General features: G+C 36.0%; 2 protein-coding genes and 1 non-coding gene across 4 annotated transcripts; 1 reads left to right on the top strand and 2 right to left on the bottom strand.

The window, feature by feature from the left end:
* Window positions 1-7170: 7170 nt before the first annotated feature.
* On the bottom strand, window positions 7171-7242 carry TRNAL-CAA (transfer RNA leucine (anticodon CAA)). The gene has a single exon. It is a non-coding gene; the product is annotated as a tRNA-Leu (tRNA).
* Window positions 7243-10380: 3138 nt separating this feature from the next.
* On the top strand, window positions 10381-19701 carry LOC114352817 (uncharacterized). The gene is made up of 4 exons (XM_028304560.1): window positions 10381-10552; window positions 11170-11956; window positions 16578-16733; window positions 18799-19701. The coding sequence occupies exons 1-4, from the start codon at window positions 10464-10466 to the stop codon at window positions 18910-18912; spliced, it is 1146 nt and encodes a 381-aa protein (XP_028160361.1). The 5' UTR covers window positions 10381-10463; the 3' UTR covers window positions 18913-19701.
* On the bottom strand, window positions 19105-25808 carry LOC114352820 (peptidoglycan recognition protein-like). 2 transcript variants are annotated; one of them, XM_028304562.1, is made up of 5 exons: window positions 25164-25808; window positions 23184-23382; window positions 22326-22444; window positions 21645-21871; window positions 19105-19787 (listed from the first exon to the last, which is right to left on the bottom strand). In XM_028304562.1, exons 1-4 carry the CDS (start codon window positions 25222-25224, stop codon window positions 21672-21674), a joined length of 579 nt encoding a protein of 192 aa, XP_028160363.1. In that variant the 5' UTR covers window positions 25225-25808; the 3' UTR covers window positions 19105-19787; window positions 21645-21671. The 2 variants fall into 2 exon arrangements, with proteins under 2 accessions (XP_028160363.1, XP_028160364.1); XM_028304563.1 differs by having other exon boundaries at window positions 19105-19795; window positions 21653-21871.
* Between the last annotated feature and the right edge of the window lie 1820 nt (window positions 25809-27628).

Here is a 27628-nt window from a genome sequence, read left to right as displayed (position 1 = left end):
TTTCTGAGATTTTGACTCAGGTGGTATAAAAAAGCTTAGGCTAGTTTCCTAAAAAAATTTTTTTAGTCCGTCAATTTTCATATAAAAAAATATTGGATACGCATATTTTGAATTGTCAATCAAACAAATAATTACAAAGTTTAGTGCGTTGAAGTTCCACGCGACGTCACAAAGTGCAGCACTTTTACGCACTCACTGACGTCACGGGCCTTTTCTTTAGAACTTTGGCACGCTTTATCTCTTTACATTTTCATTAGTATTAAAAAGTGAAAAATATGTGTCGAGTAGTTTTTGATAGGCTAACTGACGGACTAATTAAAACTCTTGCTTTTTTACCCAGGAAACATCTCCAAAAATGTGCTCTCTTCTAACTCAATCGAACGCAATTTAAAAAATGAGTTCGTTAGTGAACAACATTTTATTTTTTGTATGTACAATCACAGCAGTATTACGGAAACGGCGTGGGCGCGGCTGTATCTGACGCCTCGTCAAGGATCAACATCTGTCATTCTTCAGCTGACAGCCCCGAGCGACCCTTAGTCCGCAACTCACAGATAAATAAATAAAGCGCTTGGAATTTTTCAAGCTGGGTAACTGTATATTCACCAGTTTTCTAGTGTTTACTTAGTGCAAACGCTGATAAGTTTTGGGTTAGGTGACTCTATGATAGAGTCTAGCAATCTTGCAATAACATAATTGATTATAATCTCTTTAACAGAGATTGAACTAAGTTTCAATGATCATGTTTCAATTTTCATGATAACTTTATACTACAAACATACGAGTATCTTGGCTTTGCAATTATTGTTCATCATGTGTAAATATAAACTTTGTACACACATCTTCCAAGTACAACAAACAAATATCTTGTTCCAAATTTTCTTCCTTGTCCAAAGGTATTTCTAACTTCAACCATCTCAAAGCTCGCTGAATGACGTCAGTGGATCACCTTTAATGTCATGTTCCACGTCTTTGGTACGACACAGGTCAAATACACTGTCTTGCGCACTGGCCATTAGATAAATGTATTACGAGTAATTATTATTATTCTGTGGTACTATCTCAAAATAACTGTTATATGTTTTTATCATCACTATGAACTTAATCCCTCAGTTAATTTCGAAGGCAAAATGAATTTGGCAATGGATTTTTTTCATTCGTTAGTTCTTAGACAATAAAGAATAATATCTATCTATCTATCCCTTCTTGATTGGTATGAATTATTGCGATTAGGCTCAGCGCTATGTTCAGATTAGCAGTCTTGTCTATATGAATGGGTACGGACTGATAAGGTCTGATTATAATATTCGGTCCAATCAAACTAACTAGACACATTGAAAGCAATTTGAATGGAAACTTGATATCTGTCGCGCAAATTGGAGCGTGGCTTAAATTCAGATTACGAAATTGTATATTGTATTAAACGTTAGTTTAATAACGTCACCCTTTATACTAATAATTATAAATGCAAAAGTGACTTAATTTCGAAGATTTTAATTATAATGTACCTATTTATTTTGATCTAATCTGGACAGACTAGAATTCACACCAGTGAAGCCGTGGGCAGTTGCTAGTAATGCAGTTAGTATTATATTTTCAAATTATCAATTTAAATAAGTAAGTACGTTTTATCTGTTCTCTGTGAAGATATTTCTTTTACTGGAATTACTGGCCACGTTCTAAATATTGTACCACAGACAGCTATAGTCATTTTGAAAGAGATCACTTTAATTGCTTACTACGACCATACATTAAATACTGAGAATATCTGTAGAAAATTATTGTGCGTAGAAACAGTACAAACCTCCAAAAACTATTTACACAGAACTTTACAGACAGAAATATTATTAACCTGCCGAATTTATTTGAATATGATTGAAACATTAATTTTATAAACACATCCAACAATTTTAATATTTGTTCCAGTAAACAATAACCCAAATATTGGATTTTATAAATCGACTTTCTTATTACTAGAAAAAGGTTTTTAGGTGAAATTTTGACTTTCACTTTGACTTTTGTGTACCTATAAGTAATTAGGCTTGGAGAATTAAACCTCTATGTAAAAAGGTACCTACATTTTGACATCGACAAAATACAGGATGGAATTTTGTAATGCCACCTGGAAGGAAAGTACTCTTAATATTGTAGATAGAAAAATTTTCTCAGAGAAAACATTCCTTTATTTTTGATAAGAAATAGAACTGCATTCAAAGATTTCCGAAAATTTGCTTGCCACACCCGGGAATTGAACCAACTAAAAGTTACACTCTGTATTTTTATTGCATCGATCGTTAGGGTCAAGTATAAGGATAAAATCTCTTTAACAAACTTGATTCATCAAATGAAAGGAAATCCATAAAATCTTAAATTATTTTAATCATGGACAGAAAACTGTATGGTATGGTAGTGAATTTTCGATAAAAATTCGAAAATCTATAATTGCAGTTTTCTTTCTTTTCAAAAATAAAGGAATGTTTTCTTTTAGTAAAATTTTCTATCTGCAGTATTAAGAGTACTTTCCCTCCAGGTGGCATTACAAAAGTCCACCCTGTATAGAAGCCAATATTATCTACTTGATGAATGCAATATAAGATTATAATCCGCATCAAAAACTTACATGTTTTCCATTACACAACCTAATCAAAGAAGTAGTTCTATAAACGTTTATAACTCTTCATTTACATAAAGGTACAATTTTGCTCCATGAACTTTAGTAGCACGGTAATAATATCATACAGTATTGTAACTTCATATAAACGGACGAAACGCGAGCTTTCCTTCGAAATTCAAATCTCGGTATGCGCTCGACATGCAAAAGTCGGGGGTGTCGCGATTGTGCCACAGTAATAAACGGACGATGTGTTGTTTTTTAAACAGTAAGTGTTTTTTTATAAAAATAATTATAAGTACCTATTTATACAGGGTGTTAGGTAAATGGGTTTATAAGCCAACACTAGCCCATGTTAACATTTATGCATGTAAATGGTATGCTGAATTAGTCAGTGATATCATTTTATTTATTTTTAATTTTCATACAAAATAAAATTTATAAAATCTGATTTGTACGAAAATTAAAATTATTAAAATGATGATAACAATTTTCTGACTTCACCATACCATTTATATGCACATGTTAATATGGGCTAGTGTCCGCTCATAAACCCATTTACCTAACACCCTGTATAATAATCAAGCATATTGTACGCCTCAGTCGAGGCGCATACATTTTACAGTCGCTACTTTTTTACTAAATCTTAACACAAATATATTGTTTTAATTAAATGTACTAATGACAAGACAACATGCATTTTTATCCTATTTCATTCACATAGTATTTTGTAAAAAATTACCATCACAAAATACATTCACAAAACTAGATAGAAATTCTAAGTAGGCAGATGTAATGAAAATAGGGTCTGCAGGTGGGCAGCCCTATCACATATTGTCATACGGTGACGTACCGCGCGGCTGTTGACATTTATTTAAAAAATATGGCCGAGTTGGAATACTGTATAGATAGTATAACCGTGTTAGTAGTGAGATTACCTTGTTACAATCAAACTTTATACAAAATGTTTTGCTAATTTAATTACAGAGTTCTGAATAAACTGAAGTTAGTTTATTGCAGAAATTAATAGAGTAATAACTAATAATTATTTTCAGTTTACAAAATAATTAAATGGGAAAGTTTCATAAGCTTATTCAACTACTGATTCTCTGAGAGCGTAGGCTTTAACTCGTTACAAGTTATAAATATTAGTGCAACCAAATTTTCCATTAAAGTATCTTTTAATGCCCTTAATTTTTCTGATAACTTTTTATTTTTCAAGATATAGTGTTTTTTTTTTCTCTTTCTCCTATTGATTTCTTTTGAGACATTTTGTACTTAACATGAACCGCACTCCCAGCTCTCTGCATGATCTAAAGGTTGACAGCCGGAGAATGATTTTGGCATTAAGTCCAACTTTTGTACGTTATTAATTTGAGCAATAAAGTTTTTAAATAAATAAATAGTGGGTTTTTTCTGTTACAGTAACATTGTGATTTCTTGAAATCCTGTTTCTGTCTGTCTTGAATACAGAATATAAGTAAGTATTAAATGGACGACAGAGGTATCGATGGGGTCCAGTTTCAGTTTCAATGGGGTCCAGTAAGCAATCGATCTACCCTGGGTCCGGGAGTGCTAGAAATTGATAAGTTGTTTACCCTGTCTGAGGAGGACTGACAATTCACTTTATGGAACCAATAGCTTTTGCCCGCGGCTTTACCCGCATGAAGTTTGTCACAGATCGTCATAAATTATAACCTATAATGTTATTCTGGGCTATCAATAATACTGTATAGTTTCATCAAAATCCGTTCAGTAGTTTTTGCGTGAAGGAGTAACAAACATGTTAACATCGCAACATCCATACAAACATTCGCATTTATAATATTAGTAGGATTTTCCAAGGAAAGAAGCGATTTTGACGACTTGCTGAGACTGCTACATGACAGTAAATCTGCCAATCAAGGAAAATGTTATTCGATAGTGTGAACGCAACAAGATCGAACCTAATGTCAGACCTAATAAGCTGCCATATGTGTCTGACATGGCTCAATTGGACGGAAAAGTCTGACATATCCTTCGAAGCACGGATACATTTTTATTTTAGCACATCAAGCTAAAAACAGTGACAAATGTAATACAGGATATTTTGAAACAAATATATATTATCTGGTGTGCTGTTGCTTTACAATGAGATACAATTTACATTTTAGATATGGGATAAATCTATACTAATATTATAAAGCTGAAGAGTTTGTTTGAATGCGTTAATCTCCGGAACTACTGGTCCGATTTGAAAAATTCTTACTGTCTTGGATAGCTCATTTATCGAGGAAAATTTTAAGCTAACATCACCATACAGCCAATAGGGGCGGAGCGGTGAAGGAAAAGTATGAAAAAACGGGAAATATTATTGAAACTATTTTCACGCGTACGAAGTCACGGTCACATCTAGTGAAGTATTTTATATTAAGTATTGAATTTTATATCAAAAACCGATCTTGCACCGCAACATACTTCGAGTGCGCAATTACTAAATTCTACGCGGCGAACCTAATTAAAGTCTCGACCCCACAAATGCCAAGTTATTCGCGAAAGTCCTACAATATTTAAAGCTCACTTTAGACCTGCGTGTTAAAATTCCAGTACATTTTGGATAATTTATGGCATTGATATTGAAAGCGCTTCAAAAAGTAATTACCTTCGCGAAATTCTGCGCAAAGAAGGTAACATTTGAGTATAGAAGTAGGTACTTAAGCATTATTATACATAATTATCTGTATGAAGGTAGTACACCAAAATTTATTTATGATAAATAAGCTAACAGCTCTCCCGATAAATGTACTAATAATCTGGTGAAGGTCGTGGGAAGCACCTGGATACGCAGAACCGGTAGTTATGGAAATCCTTAGGAAAGGCCGAAAGGCCTTTGTCTAGCAGTGGACGTCATTGGACGAACGAACATAATTACAGTTCTTTAACTTACAGTTCTAGAAATTAATTAATTTCATCGACCTTTTTAAATACCCACTCCGTGAACAAGTGACATTTAGTTCAGTAATTAGTTTGTGCGATCAATTTTTCATTTCAACAAAGTACCCATGTTGATAGGGCGAATATTGACGTTGAAATCAATTTCATATATACTCGTATCTGAATCTTACTAAAGTTTAGAGAATACCGAACAATTCTGACTTTTACGTAGGTACTAATTTTTACTTCATATAAGTACGGCTTTGATACATTTTAACAATTTGAGCCACTCTACTGCAAGAGTACGACCGTCTCTAATTTACCAGAGGCAAATAGACGATTGCGAGGTAAGTGGCTTCTTAATATAAACCTGATTAAGTAGACTGAAATATCCTAGAAAACGGATGTCATTTTCTACGAAGTAAGGACTGACGAAATAAACTCATGGGCAGTTAAGAGCGCTCGTTAGAAGAACAAAAAGTTTTTCAGTTGTTTTTTTAGTAGTAATTCTTGGAAGTTTCGTCTGAAGTTCCGATGTTTACAAAACCTCTGTTGAGACTATATAGTACCGCAAGTAAGCTCAATACAAGATTAAAATGTTATTTCAAATTGACCAAATAAATGAATAAATATTGCAGGATATTTGGGCCATCGTGTGGATAAAGAAGTCAATGTATCGATTTTTCTCACTATTTATCTCACTCCTGTATATCGAGAACATTATTTTATAAAGTACTGAAAATTACAACTAAGTTATAACTAAAATTTATTTCAAAATAGGTAGGTAGGTAGGTAGGTATATGCTTTTGATCCAAAATTTCGTGTTCATTATAAATTTTACACCAACTTTGTTGGTTTAAAGTTGGCTTTTATTCTCTCCCTAAAATAGGGTAACATTTGAATAGTTATTTCCACGTGTTTATTTACACGGCTCCAAGCACTAGAAAGGTAAAGGTAGGATGATATTTACAGACGAAGGCGTATACAGGCGAATTTTCAACAAACATGTTTAGTCTGAAGTAGGTACCTACTGCCGTTCTGTGAGAGAAACTTTTGCCTTACCTTATGTACTTACACGTATTTTGACTTGAATTACCGGTGTTTGGTGTGTCTTTAGACATAGCTCAAATATTTTAGGCATCGAAGAACTGATTTGAAAAGTCACCGGTTCCAACTTTGCTAGACTGTGTTGAACTTATTCTTAACACAAGCACATACTCGTGCGTGGGTAGGTATTTATTTGGCATAGCAGGTGGAGTTAGCGGAATTATGTACTATTTTTTTTTATCCACAACGAGAAATCTCTTGGCCTATATCTCACCTGATGGTAAGTGATGATCAGTAGGCCTAAGATGCGCGCCCTGATAACTTTTATCGACGTCAAAATGTATGGGCAATATCGATAAAATGGCGTGATAACCGCTTATCGCGGCGCGCATCTTAGGCCTACAGGCCGAAGGTGGAAGCGAACTTCACCCGGAATCCTCAACCACACAGGACCTGGCTATCTTATATGTATCTAAACTGCCGGAACACAACAATACTGTTAACATTTTTATTATGGCGACAGACTTAGGTAGATGGTGGTAGCTAGCCAGGCGGACTTAGAACAAGCCCTACCACCAACCAAACTGAACAGAAAAATCTGCCCCCACTGGGAATCGAACCCGGGACCTCTGCGTTTGAAGCAGGTGATCTTACCACTAGACCACAGAGGCGGTTAAAACTATTTTACCTTATATGACGTACCTACCACAAATTATGAATACTCTACTTTTTTATAGTTAAAGGTGTTTTGTATAATTAGGCAATTGAGAAATAATTGCCTTAGCCTACTTGGCAGACGGCGTTTTTTTACGCAAAGCAATGGTTTGATAAATAGGCCTACGAATGTCATCATGACAAGCTAAATACTTTAGTGATGTAGTTGTATTATGTGCTATTGTCATGTGTTGTCGCTACAATTTCATAGCAAATCAGGCAAAAAATGTTTAATTATCCCTTAAGATAAAATCCACAAGGTTCTGAATCATTTTTAAGTATTTACAATTCGGGATTATTCAAATATCTTCAAACTTCAGTTTTTTTACCCGGTTCTTTTTATTTTATCAAACTTTTGACTTGCCAACTTTCCTGGTATCTTACAAGAATAATCACAGATTACTTTATCAAATTCCATTTAAGTATCTTTTTAACTTTCTGTTTTTGAGATAAAATTGTATCATCGCAAAGTCGAAAAGTTATCCTTTATTTACGAAAAGTATTTTGGTTTTCAGATAACTTATCCTTACTATATTTTAACCACTGCTAACACAAGCAATCTAACTAATTTAGTAAAGCTGAAGGGATTAAGTATGTGGAATACACCCTGTATATAAGAGTCACACACCACAGTTGCTTTTTACCCGATTGAGCAATAAGGAAACTATTTTATCCAGTCAGATATAGTCAGCGTTAATATAATCTGCCAATTTTGTTAATACCTACTTATATTATTGACAAATATTGACTCTACCAGAGATTTTGCTATCCTCTACCATTTCTTCTGATTAATTTCGTTGCGGGTCCAATGACAGTTTAACAGTACTTATTATTATTCTGTTGTTTAACTTTCCGCCGGGACAAACTTGACCTTCATTGGTTGGGTTTTTGGAGCGATCAAGCTGTAGATCCTGGCTACACAGGAGTTGCAGTGGTGGGAACGAGAGGTGGGAATAGTCCCGTATCCTCCAACTCTACCATTAACATTACTTCCCTTGGGCCTTTTTTTTCGTCAGGAAATGCATGAAATTGCATACCCACTGACCCGCCCGGGGAACCAGTGGATTATGTGAGGCTCTCCCTGCCGGATGGACAAGGCCTACTCACTAAAACCTGACGGTGTTACTATCTTTTGGGCCTGATTTCACCATAAACAATCCGTTGCTATGTCAATTGCAGCTCTGAACCTATGTTTATTGAATTCGTGTGCTGGTGAAATTAGGCCTTAGTAATCAAAGGTAACTTTATTCAAATCACTGTTACATAGACAGTATTATTTAGTCTTATGTTACAAAAATTGCAAGTTACTATTGCCGCGGAGTATAGATGAAATACCATCGTGCTGGCTTTGAAAGGAAGACCTTTATCCAAGGGCATTATCGATGGCTCCTACGTATAAAGGCGAAACTGCCGCTTACGCTTTTTTCCAATTATTTAAGCAATGATTTCATTTTGCTCTAATCTATAACGTCAGTAAGAAAAAAAAAATTTTTTCCATTAGATACAAAATAAAATTTTAGGCAAATAGGCGTATATGCAAAACTACGCCACGTATAAAGCCCAATCATACGATTCGTCAATCTATACGAGTAGTTGCTTACATAAATATATATATTTTATAATCAAAATATTTAGCAAATTGTTTTATTTATAAATTATGACACATTATATAGTTATTTAATTTTTAGCGTTAAGAGTCGCATCTCAAACTAATTTGAAAATTATAAATAACTTGAAAAAGTCGAACTGCCTAAAGCATCGTGGGTTCAATTCCCGCCTTAGGCAGTTCGATTTTTTCAAGTTATTTATAATTTTTAAAAATATGACACATTATGTTAAAAGGCCTAACTAAATCTTGAGCACAGTATATGGGCGTATTTGCGTTAAACGTAATAACGATACATTAAACAACTTTTTCTAACTGATTTATTATTGATATAGCAAATGATAACAATTAAAATAATTACATGCATAAATTAAGAGAGTAATCGCTTAAAATATTATATTTACGTTGTCATTTAAGTCTCTTTACGTTGAACAATATACATGAAATTATATAAATATGACGACGTAAAAGGGCAATGCGTAAAATCTCAAAATATATAAGAAAAATATAAAAACTGATAACAGCAGTAGCAAAAGCATTACATGTTAAGGCTAAATGTTAAATTTCATTAAATTTGTTTCAGTAGGTCAGAAGATATGACCCAAAAATATGGCCACTTAAATGGCTCTCCTGTAAAATCTATTTTTTTCACTTACGCCAGTGTACGTAGGAGCCATCGTTATGGGGCAAATATTAAGGGCAGCCGACTGCTATTCTATTTACCACTTCGTGATCAGAATATTTATTAGTGTATGTGATAGTGCTACTAAACTTAACTCCATCAATAGATATTACAGCGAAGCGAAACCTTTTTTTATTAATATTTTTTAATACAAAAAGTGGAATACTCGCACTAAAGCACTCGTCAAGATTTGTAATAACATGGTAGACTGATCCCAATCTGATAGACAATCTGGATCTCATAACATAATATTTATTATTTTCAATAAAATAAGTCAGTATTATTTTTATTCTAGTTCAGTCCTTCAGAATATACGAATCAATTTTGTCGCTTTTTAGAACGGAAGAAGCCCTAAAGTACTCATTTTGTCTAGTCATTTAATTTATTAACTAATTTCCAAAGCATACTTTTTAGCTTCATCATGATGAGATTAGCAAAAGTTAGCATAGAGAAAGTTAGCAAAGGATTAGCATTAAGGCCCAGAACAGACGATAAAACGCAACTGCAACGAAATTGCAACTTTCTGACGATTCTTATAAATGAAACTGAAACTGAAAGTTTCAAACAGGTCGCGTCATGTGTAGACCACACAACGGACGCTATGGCAGAAACTTAGATGCAACTCAAAAGTAACTAGCAGTTGCAGTTTCGTTGCAGTTGCGTTTCACCGTCTGTTCTGGGCCTAAAATATTGATGAAACCTAAGGATGAAACCCATAGAACATTAAAAAGTTTTATCATTAAAAAATTAACACAAACCTCCTTTGAAAGTAAAAAATATGTTTGACAGATCTGTAAATGACACAAACATGACCAAGTGATTTTTTTAAATGAATTTATTTTGTATAAAAAATTTAGAAATCCCACAAAAATCGTTTAAATTCTTGTGAAATGCCCAATACGAGGCGTCGGAGATTTTCAGTACAAAATGACATCGGCGGTCGAGACTCGTCTAAAATGCAAAATGGGCTCCAAGCCAGGTAAGCGAGCGAATAAGTGATTCCAGCTAAGTCCCAGGTCCCAGCTATGAATACTAATTTGTATATTTATCATAAATTATTATCAGATAACGTTCTGAAGTTATTCGAAAATTAGGCTCCCACTGAGCGCTTTTTTCTTGGACCAGTTAATTTTATTGTAGTGGATTGAATAAACGGCAGCTCATCAGGATAGCATCTTTCTGGGCTTAATCAAAAACATGTATTAGATTTAACAAATTGCTCGTGGAAATATTGCCCTCATCAAGACTTAATGTGGCTAGCTTTATAGTGAGCTAGACTGGATAGTTTAGCTCTGGAAAATTAATTTTGTTTCTAGAACTTGTGTAGATATTAATTAGCCAGCTTAGAACACAGCAAATTGCGCGTGAAGTTTTTGTCCAAGCAAATAGATGTACCAATGTTGCTAATTTGCTCACTTTAATAAGAGAGGGCAAGACCACCAGACAGAGAGCCTGTTTGTTAACTGGATATGTCATTTTTATTTAAATCTGCTTGTGGTCTAGACAAACAAGTTTTCAAATGCATTGCCCTGAAATCTTTTCATCCTTTGTAGTAACTAAATTGTAATGTATATTTTATTCATTTTTTGTCTGTAGCCATCAAGAAACAGATGATACAAAAACTATAGTAAATAATCTGGTTTCTATGAGGTCATCAAAATCCAAAAACAAAATGTTCCCGAATTCCTCAAAGAACACGAGCAGTCTCGAAATAGTTGCTGAATGTGAAAGTTGTACATCAGCTGGCAAGATTAAGTCAACCGTAGACAAAGATGTCACAGCAAGCTCCAGTAGTATTGATCTATTTAATATTCTAAACGTGGATGATGCACCAACAGACCAACCAGTGGAAACTATAAGTCAAAAAGCATCTCAAGTTAAAGAGAGAGATGCGAGATCTGTAAACAGAGATAAAACTCCTCTGAGACGTGAAAAATATCCCCGGCAGCATCGAATCAAGGTTCGGAGTCCGAGGCGTCGACTGCCGGTTATGGATCAGAAAGCCAATGACAGCTTCCACAGATCTATCGCGACCGGGGCAATAGACTGGGAGCAAGAGGTGGAAGTGTGTATGGAGCCGGCCACCAACTTGTCGGAGACAATCGAAGAGCAACAGAGAGTGAGCAATCATTCTCTGGATGATATGTGCCGTATTTGCCACGGAGGGGAATCGTTGTCGAGTGAACTGGGGCAATTGATTTCTGCTTGTTCCTGCCGCGGGACAGTGGGGAGAGTTCACGTGAAGTGCTTGGAGCGATGGTTGACGGAGTCGGGCAAGTCGAGATGCGAGCTGTGCGGGACGAGGTATGCGACAAGAAGAGTGCATCGCTACGGCGTGCCTCGAGCGTTACTCATGTGGGTGCTCAGCCAGAATGCTAAACAGGTACGATACCCTATGTTTGATTTACAGCACTCACGTCTCAAACTGCGAGACACTAACGTCATAAGCGAAATTTAATGTTTCTCAAAAATATGTTTATTATATCAGGTATCAAATACATTTTGGGTTACTATAATTTTCGTTAATCAAAAACGAGGCAAGATAAATGTGTAGACGATTGAGATTGAGATATTAACATAATACCTACGTGCTCCCATCAAAGCAAAAGTGGTTTCCAATTTTTCAAAGAACTAAAAGTTGAGGCGACGGCTCGCTAAAATAATTGCGTTCCATAAACAACACAATAATATTAAAGTATTAAAGGACATTGTCAGAAACCGCCNAACAGAATGCCAAATGTATCTACACTGCTAAATTGCAACGGGTAGGTAAAACAGTTACACAGTCATTATTTCACAAATTTTGCATAAAATAAACATTAATGCTTACTAACCTTATATATCCTTACAATTACACATAAAATATACCTTAGTAGAGTGCTGGGTCCTAAAATTAATCACTTTTTATACCATTTCGCTCACACATTCAAACCGTTGAACTTGAACTTTGAACCTCGACCACTCTTTGACGACGCGCAATCCCCAGTGCCAATAACTGCGCTTTCCGTAACTTCCTCGATTACAATAGTTATCCGGCTCGATCCAGGACCATGAAGGGATCAGGTATATTTTAAAGTAAAAATGCGAAATAATTTCAACAGACGTGTGTACTGATCGAATCCAACCGACCGAGCGTAAAACAAAAGAATGCCGTATGATTTTTCACTGTCACAATATCCAAATAGGTTTTATATCACTCGCGATCGCGAACAGCTTGTACATTTTCTTCTTACTTAGTTATATTATTTGAAACTTAAGAAACAACTTGAAAAAGTGTAAAAGGTAATTATAATTATTAATTACCCAAAACAAAGGTTTCCAAGCACGAGGAATGGTAATATCCTATAGAGACGTCTTTGTGAAAACACTTCATTTCTATTTCAATCACAAAACTAAGTGATCTCGCTGAAAATCAAAGAACTTTAAAGAGAAAACGCGAGTAATTAATTGTATTCTGTTTGTATAAATTGTTTTGCTAACGAGCGTGAAAATAAGAGCTAAATTAATTACATACGTCGAATAGATTGAGTAAATATGTCTTTAGGATTAAATAAGACCTGTTTAACCAGTAAACTTTACCTTAGTCAAGGTTACTAATTGTGATTTGTGACTTTAGGAATGCTTGGAGATATTGTCAATTTGTCATACAATATCATTCAATTAAAGGGTGTACTGAATGGTGCTCCGTGCGGGTTGTAATTCGGGTCCCTTTAATAAATATTTAGGTCTGCTACGAAGTTATAATCTAAACTCAATTCAAACTAAAGATTCAATTGGTTGATTTTTTAAGAGAAAAAAAATAGAGAGAATAGAGCGTTGATTGAGACAAAACTTTTTATCTCATGAACTACCTAAATGCAATTCATAAGTAGGTACAATCAAATAATAAAAATAATGTTGAACGTAATTAATACACTAAACCCGTAATGTGCTGCATTATCTATCATCCAACTTAGGGCAGGTGACCCGGTTTTGGCCATTTTAAGAATTTTTTAGACTTTGAGGCTATATCATTTTACAGTTTTTGTTATCACGGACTTATTTCTTGTAAAGAGTGATTAAATATATTTAGATCTAGCCTAAGGATACATTTTTTTTCATAATGATTCAATGGAAAAATAATCCTGTAGAAAAGAAAAAGAAATGGGAATTTGTGCCATTTTTGGCCAGCTTTACCCCATTTCTGGCCACAGTCATGTGCCAGTTTTGGCCATCAAAATTCATCAAAAAAAAAACAAAAACTACTCGACGGATTTTAACGAAACTTGGTACAATTATTTTTCATACTCCTGGGCAGGTTATAGTATACTTAGGGATTCCCACGGGAACAGGAATTAGCGGGAAAATCCTTTTGTATGAAAAATCTAAACTGCTTAAGTTAGACGCTTGAAATTTGGCATGTAGGTACCTTAGTAAACTTAAAGCTTAGTTACAACAAGGAATTCCCGAAATTCCCACAGGAACGGGAATTAACGGGAAAATCCTTTTGTATGAAAAATCTAAACTGCTTAAGTTAGACGCTTGAAATTTGGTATGTAGGTACCTTAGTAAACTTAAAGCTTAGTTACAACAAGGAATTCCCGAATTTCCCACGGGTACGGGAATTCCCGAAATTCCCACGGGAACGGGAATTAGCGGGAAAAACCTTTTGTATGAAAAATCTAAACTGCTTAAGTTAGACGCTTGAAATTTGGTATGTAGGTACCTTAGTAAACTTAAAGCTTAGTTACAACAAGGAATTCCCGAAATTCCCACGGGAACGGGAATTCCCGAAATTCCCACGGGAACGGGAACTAATACTAACAGTACTAATACTGGAACAATTTTCTTTTCACAACACCGATTTTTTTAGTATTAATTTGGTTTCGATGGAGGCATTATAATCGTAACTCTGAAAATGAATCGATTACTTATATCAAAATAGCTAAGTAATTAAATTGAAAAATCACGATAAAAACTAAATGGCCAAAAGTGGGGTTCTTCGTGCACCACTTTTGGCCATTCATGTGGCCAAAGATGGGAAAATTCATTCATTCTGGCTCCATTAGTGGCCACCTCTCATAAACCCCTTAATAAACAAATAGCGATAAAATATCATTAGTACCACTTAGACAGTGTATTCTTTATTAAGGTTTAACATAAACATTTAAAAAAATAAGAAGGATTTAGAAAATAATGATTGTTTACTCACCCGCTCGCCTTAGCCTTTTTGCTAAGACTTGAAACAATTAACGCTTCTCAAAAAATAATGACTTGTTGGATTGAAGTGAAGCTTGACACATCAAAGCTGTTAACGCTATCAGTGTTGCTAATATTAGATATTTTTATTCCCGTAAACCATAGAGTAATATATTAGTCTTTGCCTTAGTTATAACGATTTGAAGTTCTAAATGGCCACAAAGGGGTCGGTGGCCACAACCGGGTCACTTGCCCTAAGCAGTGTTCTTAAAATTTCTAAAGTAAATAAACAAACACTTACTCCCAACGGTTTCCAAGGAAAATCCGCAAATTTCATTAGTTTCTTCTCAAAGCTGTTTAAGTTAAATACGAAGCAACCTTAATAAAATTCATGCCTGAAGATTCTCCGGGATTTTTTCAGTAGAATCCGAAGTATTTGTTGCTGAACAAAAAGGAAAACTGGTATTGGAGACGGCACGAAATAGGACGGGGAAGTTTTACAAACTACCGCCCACGACACTATCGCGGCACACAAAGTTTTTCCACCCATTGGAAATTGTTACGCTGTGCCTTGAGATATTCTCCTTGTTAATGGTTTGCTCATTTATTTTAAACAGCTTTTGCCCGCGGCGTCGCCCGCGTGCAATTCAGTTTGTTACAGATAGACCGACTAACTTGACACTTTAGTAATAGTAAAGTTTATAATGAAATTGTATACGCATAACTATTGAAATTATTCAAATTTCATTACCTAATTCAGCAAATAATTATTTTGGGTTTATTTTTAAATCAAGTACTTATCACTTAATTAATGAAAAAATCGATAAGTCAGCTCAACTGAAACGATTTTATTAATATGTCGTCCATGAAATAAGAGCACAAAGTAAAATTCTTCGTAGAGCTTTCCTTATCTCTAGTGAATTATTGTATACGCTTTAGGTTCGGTCATTATTTTACTTGAGGGCAACGATGTGTAAAAATATACAATATCTGTTTCAAAGTGAGGCAAACCATCGTAACTTACGGCCTGAACACGGAAGCTAATAGATAACTTCACATAACAATAACTTCAACTACTCAAGTATTCACAGAGCTGAAAACTAGCTCATAACTTGACGTGAGGGTAAATTGACACGGGACGGTGGGAAACTATTTCCCATTCTACAGATTATCTCCTATTTGTTGTCGAAGTTTTCAGGGCGAATAGTCCATTTTACAAAGGAAAGGCTCCTTTGCTTTTGCCAATTTGATAGCTTTTAGGAGAATACATACAAACTATTTGAAACTCTTTAGCTGCTAAACAAAGACGTATCGTTCTATGTTTACATATTTTTGCTTACTAACCTATTTATTATCGTAGATCGTAGTGGATACTTTTGGCACAAATAGTAACATTTTTGTTGAGCTATTAACAGGTATTCGCAAAAAGTAATAAAATTTATTAACTGTAGATAGACCAAAATTAAATAAGAATTATTATCAAGTTATACCCAGTTTAATTCAATATTTATCAGAGCCAGCTCCTTACTTTATTTTGTTATTAGGTCTCTTATCTTTTCATTACGATGTGCTTTGCCCCATTAACCTTTTTTCCTTAGTAATAGAAAAGTACCGACGGCATTTTCGTTGCTCACATCCACTTTTTTTATTAAATTTTGATAACAAGGATAGGCATCATTTCAATTTTAGTCTTGTGAAGGTGATTTCACTGGAAGAAACTGGATCCGGGCATCGCAGGACCGGTCGTTATGGAAATCCTTGGAGGAGGCCTTTGTCCAGCAGTGGACGTCATTTGGCTGTAAAGAACGAACGATTTTTTTTTTCAGTTGATGGTTGACAGCTTGGGCATCATGCTGATGTCTCCGCTGGCAGTCCTGGCCGCCTGGTTGTCTGGTCGGACGCTCGCTGGCCTGATGACCCAGGATAGCCACGCCACGCCCTGGCCACTCGCATCCACCTTCGTACTGGCTTGTATGACCCTTGTAAGTACGGATATTCCGATACTAATAAATACGAGTAGGTACTCGATACTATTGATTCGATACCAAGTATTTATTGTATCGAATCAATTTTGCGATACATAATCGGTATCGAAACAAAAATACTTGGTATCGAATCGAATCAGCAAAACAACCGAAAACAATAAAAAAACCGAGAACGCATCATACAGAACTGAGAGAGCAAAAACAGTCAGCTAATCAGCTTTAATCGGTTACCGAGTTACCGGTATTCGTCGCGTGGCGGCGTGAGTGACGCGTTGTCTCGCGCTGGCTTCAGCCGAGCCCGAGCCGAAAGCTGATTGAGATGAAAGAGATGTTTTTTTCTCAATTTTGTTTATATTATTGTCCTTCAACGTTCATTGATAGCACCCTCAAAATAATAAAACAAAATAAAAGTTCCAAAAAGTATCGATATCAGTAACTATCGATACTTTAGGAGTACTTATTTAAGTAGTATCGAAAAAAGATTTGAGTATTATCGAAATGAGTAGGTATCGATACTTAGGTGGTATCGGAACATCCCTACTTGTAAGTAATTACTTATTGAAGTGGTTTCGTTGCGGTTGTGTTCTTTTCTTAGGGAGAAACTTGACCTTCACTGGTTGGATTTTTATTGGCGGTCAAGCTGTAGATCCTGGCTACACAGGAGTTGCAACGGTAAGAACGAGATGTCAGAATAACGAGAGTTAAAAATAGTCCCGTTGTAAATAATTACGTATGAATTTACGTCGTTGTAACTGAAAAAGACATGTGTCATATTCGAATGACAAGATGTAAACACGGTTATGTACCGATAGACGAAAGAAAACAAACATCTTACATAAAGTAACCTGTCACAAAAATATTGTCGTGCTGTGTTTCGCGGATGACGGATAGGTGGAAATTGCCTGATGTTCAGATAACAATACACTAAATTGTACTCATTTGTGCAATAACAAAAACCTTTGCCTTATTCCGGTTCGGTAAAACCTATAATTGAATGTTTCATCCAGACTTCTCGGCAGGAAAGTGAAGCGTCATTGTTTTTTTTTTCTAAAGTGCTTGTTTAGCCGACTATAAAATTAAATGTGATAAGGGAGGATTATTAACCTTTAAGTTCGTAAACGTGGATAATAGTAGGCAAATGAAACGAAACAGTGCTACATCTTTACGTCTTTACTGAAACTCAAGGGAAAGGGGAATATCATCTCATCTATCATTCGTTCGTTCGTTTCAGCCAAATTACGTCCACTGCTGGACAAAGGCCTCCTCCAAGGTTTTCCATAATGCAAGGTCCTGCGCTGCCCGCATCCAGGCTCTTCCCGCGACCTTTACCAGATCGCCGGTCCATCTAGTAGAGGCCTGCCCACGCGAACTTTTCTGCCCCAACTATCTATTAACATCTATCATTACCATTCATTATTTTATCAATAGAAACTTGAAAAGTTTATATACTTGACACTAGCTATGTGGCGGGCGGCGCAGGACCGTCTTTGTGGAAAACCTTGGGGGAGGCCTTTGTCCAGCAGTGGACGTCTTTCGGCTGAAACGAACGAATGAACGAACGAACTGGCTATGTGCAAACCGCACGAAGCCATTAATTGAATAAAAAAAAAAAGAAACGTTTCAACCGGCGATTGCCAAAAAGGGTTTATCCGTGACCGATTTCGCCATCAAACACCGCAGCGGCACCGCAGAGCGATCGGCATCCCGCTCCGATTCCTCCGCCTCGGGGAATTCCGACAAATTCAATGCGGATCCGATTTAAAAATACTCGATTTCGTGACAGAAACAGTAACTGGCACGGTATTCCGACCGTTGTAATTGAGCAATTAAAAACAATCCGTTAGGCTATGTCAGCGACTTTAGTTATGCTTCAACCACACCAATGCGTGCAGACCGCTATCGCCCGGTGCGATCACGACGCGATCATTGGGAAATGACAGGTCGTGTGAAATGTCATTGGCCTTTGATCGCGCCGGCGATGGCGATCTGCACGCGTTGGTGTGGTTGAAGCTTTACTTCACGGATCCTTCAAGCCTTGAGCCTTCAAGTTGTACCTTTCCAGGTGTGCTACTACTGCTGGATCGTATCAGCAGCGACGCGACACGCCCTCGGCTGGTGGATCTGGTATCGATCACAATATGAAGTCAGATTGCAGTTCCAAGAGAGCGAAGAGTAAAATTAAAATCACGAAATCCTGAACCAGAAAGAAATATTTTAATCAACTTTTTATAACGGACATTTTAGTAAACATAAAGCTTTTTTAAGTTTTAAGATTTCTAATTTATTTATTTATAAGTACATTTGATTGCAGGACGATTGTAAACATAATATTGAAAGGATTTTTTAATACGGTGTCAAAAGTCAAAAACAACGGTAAAATATTTTATTAATTTCAAATTAGTAACTGGTGGTTACATTCTGAGTTTGTTTTCAACAAAATGTAGAACTTGTGCTAAGATCTCCACAATAAACGCCTCGTTTTAAAAAATATTTGTTTTATTTAATTAGTGCTAGTTTATTCGATATGTTTTTACTGCTATAAAGTCTCTGAGCAAGAAAATTTTCAGAAGGCAATATTAAATTCTTTTCTTCCTTCTTTTAGTTGAGGCGTAATTTAAAGTCGCGCTGCGCCAAAAGACTCGAAACTAAGTTTTGTATTGAAGGAATTCCAAGATAAACACTGAACTTAAGGTAGGCCATTTGAATTTCTTGTTTTCGTGATTTTCAAAGACTGTTCTTCTGTTCCGAAAAGATAGCCAATATTTTTTATTTATTTATTTATATCATTCACTTTATCTGATTCTATTGTAAGGAACTATTTATCATACCTACTTAGTTTAAGATATATTATTACCACAGTGCAATAAAAACACTTTCTGAAAGTTAGCATCATGTATTGCTATACGGTTACAAAGCAAGACAATTTACCTTGTACGTGTGAGGGACTTTTTTCAAAAACTGTAACTATTTTTTCCAGGGTCTAAAACTATCTCTATTCCAAATTTCACTTATCTACATCGGTTCAGTTTTAAGCATGAATAGGTAACAGACAGACAATATTTTTTATTTATTTATTTATATCATTCACTTTATCTGATTCTATTGTAAGGAACTATTTATCATACCTACTTAGTTTAAGTTATATTATTACCACAGTGCAATAAAAACACTTTCTGAAAGTTAGCATCATGTNATTCTAGAAAAGATTTTATACGAACGCTTAGAGTCATATCTACAGTCCATAGAATTCATTAGTGATCGCCAATTTGGCTTTCGACCTAAAAGTAACACCTTGGCTGCAACACTTGATCTTATTACTAAAATCAGGCAAAATATTGATCGTAAGAATATCGTTCTGGGTATATTTATAGATCTTCAAAAGGCGTTCGATACCGTGAGCCATGAACTTCTACTTAGAAAGCTTGCAGTGATAGGGATCGGTGGCAACGCACTCAAAATGTTCACCTCCTACCTGAATGACCGGCTACAAATTGTTAAAATCGGCGATAGCCAGAGCAGAACTCTTCCAATTCATTACGGGGTTCCACAGGGATCCGTACTAGGCCCCCTGCTATTTTTAATCTACATAAATAGTATAGATAAAATTGGACTACACGGTCATATTACCTTATACGCTGATGACACCTGTTTGTTCTATTTTGGGCCATCCATGAATAATCTAATCTCACATGCCCAACATGATCTTGACACTCTCACAACCTGGTTGCAACAAAATCTATTAACAATTAATGCATCTAAAACTTCATACATTATTTTTAAAGCGAAGAATAAGCACATACCTCCATTCAACCCATTGACAATCTTCACTACATCATTACAAGAAAAAAAACACGAAAAATATTTAGGTCTTTATTTAGATAGCCACTTAACATGGAACGTTCATATTGACCATATTAAGAAAAAAATTTCCGCATTAATGGCTTCTTTACGCCCCATAGTACGATGCATACCCCGCAAATCAAGATACAATATATACAACTCACTTGTAAAATCCCACCTAATATACCTTGTTGAAATCTGGGGTAGTGCTTCAAAAACAAAAATATCCGAACTCCAAGTCTTACAAAATAAAATCATTAAATTATTATTTCATTATCCGTACCTCACATCCACTTCCAAGATTTATAGCGAAACACAAATTATGAACATTAAAAAATTATTTATGTATTATACCTGCCTGCTCATACGCAACGTATTGAATAAAACCATCCATACGTCGCTCACTCTGATGACGCGGTCAGAACAGGTTCCGAAGCGCACGCGCCGACAAAGAACGGTTAATGCAGATTAGTATGCTAGCATTTGTTTGCCACAGGTCGTTTCTGAACTCCGTAAAGAGAACTGCAACCGCCGCATCATCCTCCATCACGACAATGCGAGTTCTCACACCGCGCACTGAACAAAAGAGTTTTTAGAGCAAGAAAACATAGAATTATTAGTCCATCCGCCGTACAGCCCCGACCTAAGCCCTAATGATTTCTATACTTTCCCTAAAATAAAGAATAAATTGCGTGGTCAGAGATTTTCATCACCTGAAGAAGCTGTGGACGCCTACAAAACGGTCATTTTGGAGACCCAAACTTCCGAATGCAATGGTTGCTTCAATAATTGGTTTCGTGTATGGAAAAAATGTGTCAAATTTCGCGGAGAATACTTTAAAAAGCAATAAATACATTTTTAAATAGTAATGTTGTTGCACTTCCTTGATCCCGAAATTTTCAGTGCCGCCCTCGTATTGTTACAAAGCAAGACAATTTACCTTGTACTGTACGTGTTTCAAAAACTGGCACAAAAACTGTAACTATTTTTTCCAGGGTCTAAAACTATCTCTATTCCAAATTTCACTTCGGTTCAGTTTTAAGCGTGAATAGGTAACAGACAGACATTAGACAATAATATTAGCACGGATCTCTTTTAATTTTTGATAGAGCTGACGTCGTCCATCCATTCGGGCCAAGTCCTGATTTCTGCCCACAAGTTCCTGCCAGGACTCAAAGTGGCGAGTACTTGCTTGGCACCGATCACGTGATAGTTTGAGGTTAGGTGACCGTTCTCCACTCCACACCTAAGAAGGGCCTTCACTGCGTTCAATTGCTGAGCCGTTGGCACGTCAGCTGGAAATGAAAATTGGAAAAATTTAATAATGCTACTGTAACCGTAGGTTACGAAAGTCTGCAAGTAAAATGAAAGTGAATCTTATGGGTTTGCGCTAAAGTTTTATGAACCAGTTTTCCTTTGTTTTTTTTAGCAGGAAAGACTAATTACTAGCTCGCTTGTAGTGGTCCTGTATTTAGTTTCAAACGGCGAAGCTGTAATTATGTAATTATCACACCACAGCCATATTCTACATCTCTAAATTCAATGTGTACCTAATTGAAAGAAACATCTAATACATAAAATTCTCGTTCCACAATGTTTGTATCAAAGACGCCCGAAACGACTTGACCGATTCTTGTTCCTTTATTCAGGTCTGAGAATAGGAAGTTTATTCATACCCCTAAGTGATGAGGGTTTTTCAAGCCGCGGGCACACTAGGTCTATTATCGTATTAGGTAAAACAATCTTTACTTTCATAGTTCCCGATGAAGGAGATGCCAATAGAGCGTTTGTTGTAGCCGTAAGTGTGCGCCCCCACGTGCAGCCAGCCGGCCCCTTCGTAGACCTTGCCGTTGCCGCCGACGTAGAAGCTGAAAGTCACAAAGTATGCAACCTCCTTATTTGAAAAAGCCATAAAAGAAAAAAAAGAATTTAAATTTTAAATTCAAACACATCATCATGCTTTTCCAATTGGCGTTGTTCTATTGTTTTGTTTCATTAACTTTTTTTTTTCTTGGCTTTCGCGGTTTGCGTTTAGCCACAACGGTTTCATTAACATTGACGAAATAACTTAACTGTCCATAAAAAATAACCACAGATTAAACAGTTTGTGACAAAATGTTGGAGATTATTAGATGGATTTTTAGAAAATCCCTACTATTTCTTGTTTAAATAATTTATCTATTTATTACTTTTCGATCACCAGAAGTGCATTCTTGTCAGTGTTGACCCTATTAATATTGACTCTAGAGATAACCTTGGAAATGAACTACACTTTGCATTATCGCCTTAATAATATTATAAGGAAACAAACAGATTCTATTAACAACATAATAAATGGTTTACACAATGCAACATTACAAAATCTATAATTTCCCCCGATAAAAATACATAAACAGCTAATGACAGACATAAATTGGTCTATTCCTAGATTCCAGGCGACACTTCGGTGTTTTTTGATCACCTATGGATAAGATCACCTAGGTGATCAAAGTGGACTTCTTATCCATGAGTGATTAAAGAACTCCAAAGTGTCGCCTGGAGTTCACTTTGATCACCTGGGTGATAGTGGAATAGACCAATAAATTATGAATTAAAAGAAATACTCACGAAGAACCAATGTCCCACCAATCCATGAAGTCCATGAGATAATCCTGTATGCTCTTCACCTCATTCTTACAGGCTGTATCGGTGGTGCACATGGGAGTCGCTGTGTGCTGGATAATGACCAGGTCGACTGGCCTCGGCAGGTACTGAACATGGGTCGGTTCCAGGCCCCCCCATTGCTTCTTGGTTACAACGTCGCATTCTGAATCGTAAAATATCGTTTTTCGTGTTATCATATTGCTAAAGCTTCAACCACACCGACGCGTGCAAATCGCCATAATAGGTCAATGACAGATCGCGCGGACTGTCATGGGTCGTGCGACCAGTCATTGGCCTAGTCGTGCCAGCGGTGGAGATCTACACGCGTTGGTTGGTTGAAGCTTTATGAATATAGAACAATGGTCCTGTCTACTCTGCCGGAATCACCCCCTTCTCTTGCTCATAGATGGCATAAGCCCTACTGGTTAGGAGACATATTATGCGAGCAAGCCATAGCCTTCCTAACCTGTCTGACCACCGTGAAAACTCTCCATTTTCTTCTGATAAATTAGAGAGGGAAGTGTTCCTGAAGTGGATTGTGATGATGATGATGATGATACCTATATTTTATGATTAAATGGATAAGAGTTGGCTGACTGAAACTTATTACATACTGAGTACGATAACTTGCAATTAGCCTAGTCCCCTAGAGTTCCAGAACTACCTGATAAAATAGTTACCTTAAAGTTTAACTAGCTTAACCTTCACCTCAATTGTTACAATGTAGGTATATGTGTCTTAATTATGTTACATCATTGAGTATATCAGGCAATACACATAATTTAACTTCCATAACTGACTAGGTACTAGCATTCGTTCAATAAATTGGAATTCATCACATAAGTAATAATAATAATAATAAGAAACCCTAAATGATATGCGAACTAAGATACAAGATTGGTCCCGGAAGTCTCTACATGGAAGACATCGCCATGACTTATGCCAACCAAATGTCGACAAAGAGGCGTCGAACGCGTGGCTGAGTCGTGGCGAACTCTTCCCTGAAACCGAAGGGTTCATGATTGCCATACAAGACCAAGTAATTGAAACTCGCAATTACCAGAAATACATTATGAAGATCCGTAACCTACCAACAGACCGCTGCAGAAAATGTAATAGCAACTCTGAAACCATACAGCACATAACAGGCGCATGCAAATCAATTGTGCAGACAGACTACAAACACCGTCATGACCAAGTTGCAAATATTATCCACCAAAAATTAGCTCAGCAGTTTAAGCTCATACCTCAGAAACTCACTCCATATAAATATACACCTGAACCAGTTCTTGAAAATAACAAATACAGAATCTATTCTGACCGTGCAATACTTACAGACAAGACAACACATTTTAACAGGCCAGATATCACCGTCCATGATAAAGATAAACACACCGCATACATAATAGACATAGCAATACCTAACACTCATAATTTGCAAAACTCAATAGCCCNATAAAATATTTACCTTAAAGTTTAACAAGCTTAACCTTCACCTCAATTGTTACAATGTAGGTATGTGTCTTAATTATGTTACATCATTGAGTATGTATATCAGGCAATACATATAATTTAACTTCCATGACTGACTAGGTACTAGCATTCGTTCAATAAATTGGAATTCATCACATAAGTAATATGTGATGAAAGTAATACAACTACGTTATGCTCATGCCTAAAATTTAATATCTGATCTGAATCTACGCAAATTACTAATTAAATTAAAATCATATTGGCTGATATTGTCTAAAGTAAAATCTATAATATTATTTTCTCACTAACAAGCGTAATAATAATAAATGATTGATTTATCAAATTAATACCAATTAGACTAATATATGCAAAGTTTTAGTGCTTGCATTAATGGAGATAATTTCTATTAATAAGATTTGTATTATTTCAAATGTGCGTAAATTTAATTTAAAAACTAACAAAAGAACTTACCTCCTCTCACTAGCTCGCAGAAGCAGATAAAAACGGCAAAAATATTCAACTTTCGGAACATTGTTAGCTTACACTAAACGACAACTTGTATGCAAAGTTATCCCAACACTGACGATGACGCTTACAAGTTTACAAGTTAAAGATAAGACTGCACCGAGCGGGAATAATCTGGGCCCAGTCGCCTGTCTTACTCACTCACCTACGGCGGAACAAAGACAGATGTAAGTTTGCAAACCTTATGCTTTATACGGCGAAACAATAAAACGGTTACGTATCACGTCACAACAAGAAAGGCCCGGAAAGAAAAATAATTATTTTCCTGATACAAACTAAACCAAATTAAGAAACCAAACTGTGTACAGTCGCCTTGAAGCTATAATCGTTACAATTTTGTGCTTCTGATAGTACTGTTACATCTTGCTCATGCCACCCCCTTAATCAGGATATTGATACAGTGTTGCCTTATGCCCCGGAGCCAGAACTCCTTTGTAGTCAGGAGTTACAGCTTGAAACCTAGTAAAGGTAGAGTCAACGGCACATCAGACTTTCTTGCAATAAAATGCATCAGTGTCAAGCTTGATGTGTTGTCTGTATATTAACATATTACTCATCATCATCGTCATCGTCATTTCACCCACAGGACGTCCACTGCTGAACATAAGCCTCTCCGAAATAGCATAGTGCTACATAATATGTTTTATAGAACGATGAGTTAACTCTGTTCTGCTAAGTAAAGTTGAATTAGATTATGCTTAGTCACTGATATTCAATTTTATTCAGACAGCGATATTTTCGCACTTCATACTCATAAATCATAATATTATTGTAATAAGAAATTAATACAAAATGTCGAGTAATAAGCGTCATCATAGTTATTTTAGTAAACTAGTTACTTGTGTCCATTAGATGACTCCATGCGATGACTCATAACAACACGACTCGTTAGCTCTAAAAGATCCCCTGTTCTAATACTACGTATATTTAGCTTTCCGCCCGCGGCTTCGCCCGCGTGTAATTTTGTTTGTCACAGAAAAACTTTATCACGCGCGTCCCTGTTTTAAAAACCGGGATAAAAACTATCCTATGTCCTTTCCCGGGACTTAAACTATCTCTATACTAAATTTCATCAAAATCGGTTCAGTGGTTTACTCGTAAAAGCGAGACAGACAGACAGAGTTACTTTCGCATTTATAATATTAGTATAGACTAGCGGCCGCCCGCGACTTCGTACGCGTGGATCCCGTTTTACCCCCTTCATCTATCTTACGCGGTTTAGATTTTTTCATACAAATGTTTTTTCCCGCTAACTCTCGTTCCCGTGGGAATTTTGCAATATCCAGTTGTAACTAAGCTTTAGGTTTACTAAGATACCTGCATGCCAAATTTCAAGCGTCTAACTTAAGCAGTTTAGATTTTTCCATACAAATGTTTTTTCCCGCTAACTCCCGATCCCGTAGGAATTATGCAATATCCTGTTGTAACTAAGCTTTAAGTTTACTAAGGTACCTGCATGCTAAATTTCAAGTATCTAACTTAAGCGATTTAGATTTTTCATACAAAAGGATTTTCCCGCTAATTCCCGTTCTCGTGGGAATTCCTAAGTATCCTATAACCTGCCCTGGAGTACGAAGAATAATTGTGCCAAATTTCGTTAAAATCCGTCGAGTAGTTTTTGTTTCTATAAGGACATACAGACGGATAGACAGACAGACAGACAGACAAAAAATTTACTGATTGCATTTATGGCATCAGTATCGATCACTAATCACCCCCTGATAGTTATTTTGAAAATATATTTCATGTACAGAATTGACCTCTTCTACAGATTTATTATAAGTATAGAAGATAATCCAGTTTGAAACCTAATGCCAACGACCCGTGCTTACTATGTACCTATTTATTACAAAAAAAAACATCCCATGAGTCATTATCTTTCAGTTTACACACCTAAACGCCATATAACGTTTTCCTTTTAACACAGAGAGAAGGTGTTTAGTAAAATAATCTTATTAATTAACTAGTACAGAGTAATTTTACCGACTTCGGCATCTTAACGATCTCACTTTAATACTCAAAATCTTTCGTGTGTTTCGGAGTAAGTATAAAGGCTACAATAATTCGTAATGAGAGTTTTAACAAATCTAAAACTAGCTTGAAATCTTAAAAGTTCCCTATTTGCAATATTACATTGATAAAACTAAATCCCATCAAAAACAATACTTGTCAAAAAAACCAAGTCTCGCAACTCAGTTGTTCTACGGTAAAAAGTTGTGAGATCCATGTAATACCAAGTCCAGGCCAGGAAATCTTTAACGTTTTACATAAATTATTGACTTGGCCATCGCACTAAATAATTTAATTTACACGTGTTTTCATGCGATGGCCAAGTCAATATATTTATTTTTTGTATTTTGTAAACAGTTCTACTTTTTTCCTTTTCGGTACCTTCTACTTATTGTATGTAT

The sequence above is a fragment of the Ostrinia furnacalis genome, unplaced genomic scaffold (assembly GCF_004193835.3).
Source record: "Ostrinia furnacalis isolate ACB-3 unplaced genomic scaffold, ASM419383v2 OfSCF1456, whole genome shotgun sequence".
Taxonomy (NCBI): domain Eukaryota; kingdom Metazoa; phylum Arthropoda; class Insecta; order Lepidoptera; family Crambidae; genus Ostrinia; species Ostrinia furnacalis.
The sequence above is the reverse complement of the archived record's forward strand: the minus strand, read 5'-3'. Positions and strand labels throughout refer to the sequence as shown.

Coding starts and splice junctions, on each gene's coding strand:
- LOC114352820 (XM_028304562.1), bottom strand. CDS start 25,224: ATGTTCCGAAAGTTGAATATTTTTGCCGTTTTTATCTGCTTCTGCGAG. Junction 23,383..25,163: donor CTGCGAGCTAGTGAGAGGAG/GTAAGTTCTTTT, acceptor TTTACGATTCAG/AATGCGACGTTGTAACCAAG. Junction 21,872..22,325: donor CTTCATCGGGAACTATGAAA/GTAAAGATTGTT, acceptor TTTCATTTCCAG/CTGACGTGCCAACGGCTCAG.
- LOC114352817 (XM_028304560.1), top strand. CDS start 10,464: ATGCCCAATACGAGGCGTCGGAGATTTTCAGTACAAAATGACATCGGC. Junction 10,553..11,169: donor CAAAATGGGCTCCAAGCCAG/GTAAGCGAGCGA, acceptor TTTTGTCTGTAG/CCATCAAGAAACAGATGATA. Junction 11,957..16,577: donor TCAGCCAGAATGCTAAACAG/GTACGATACCCT, acceptor TTTTTTTTTCAG/TTGATGGTTGACAGCTTGGG.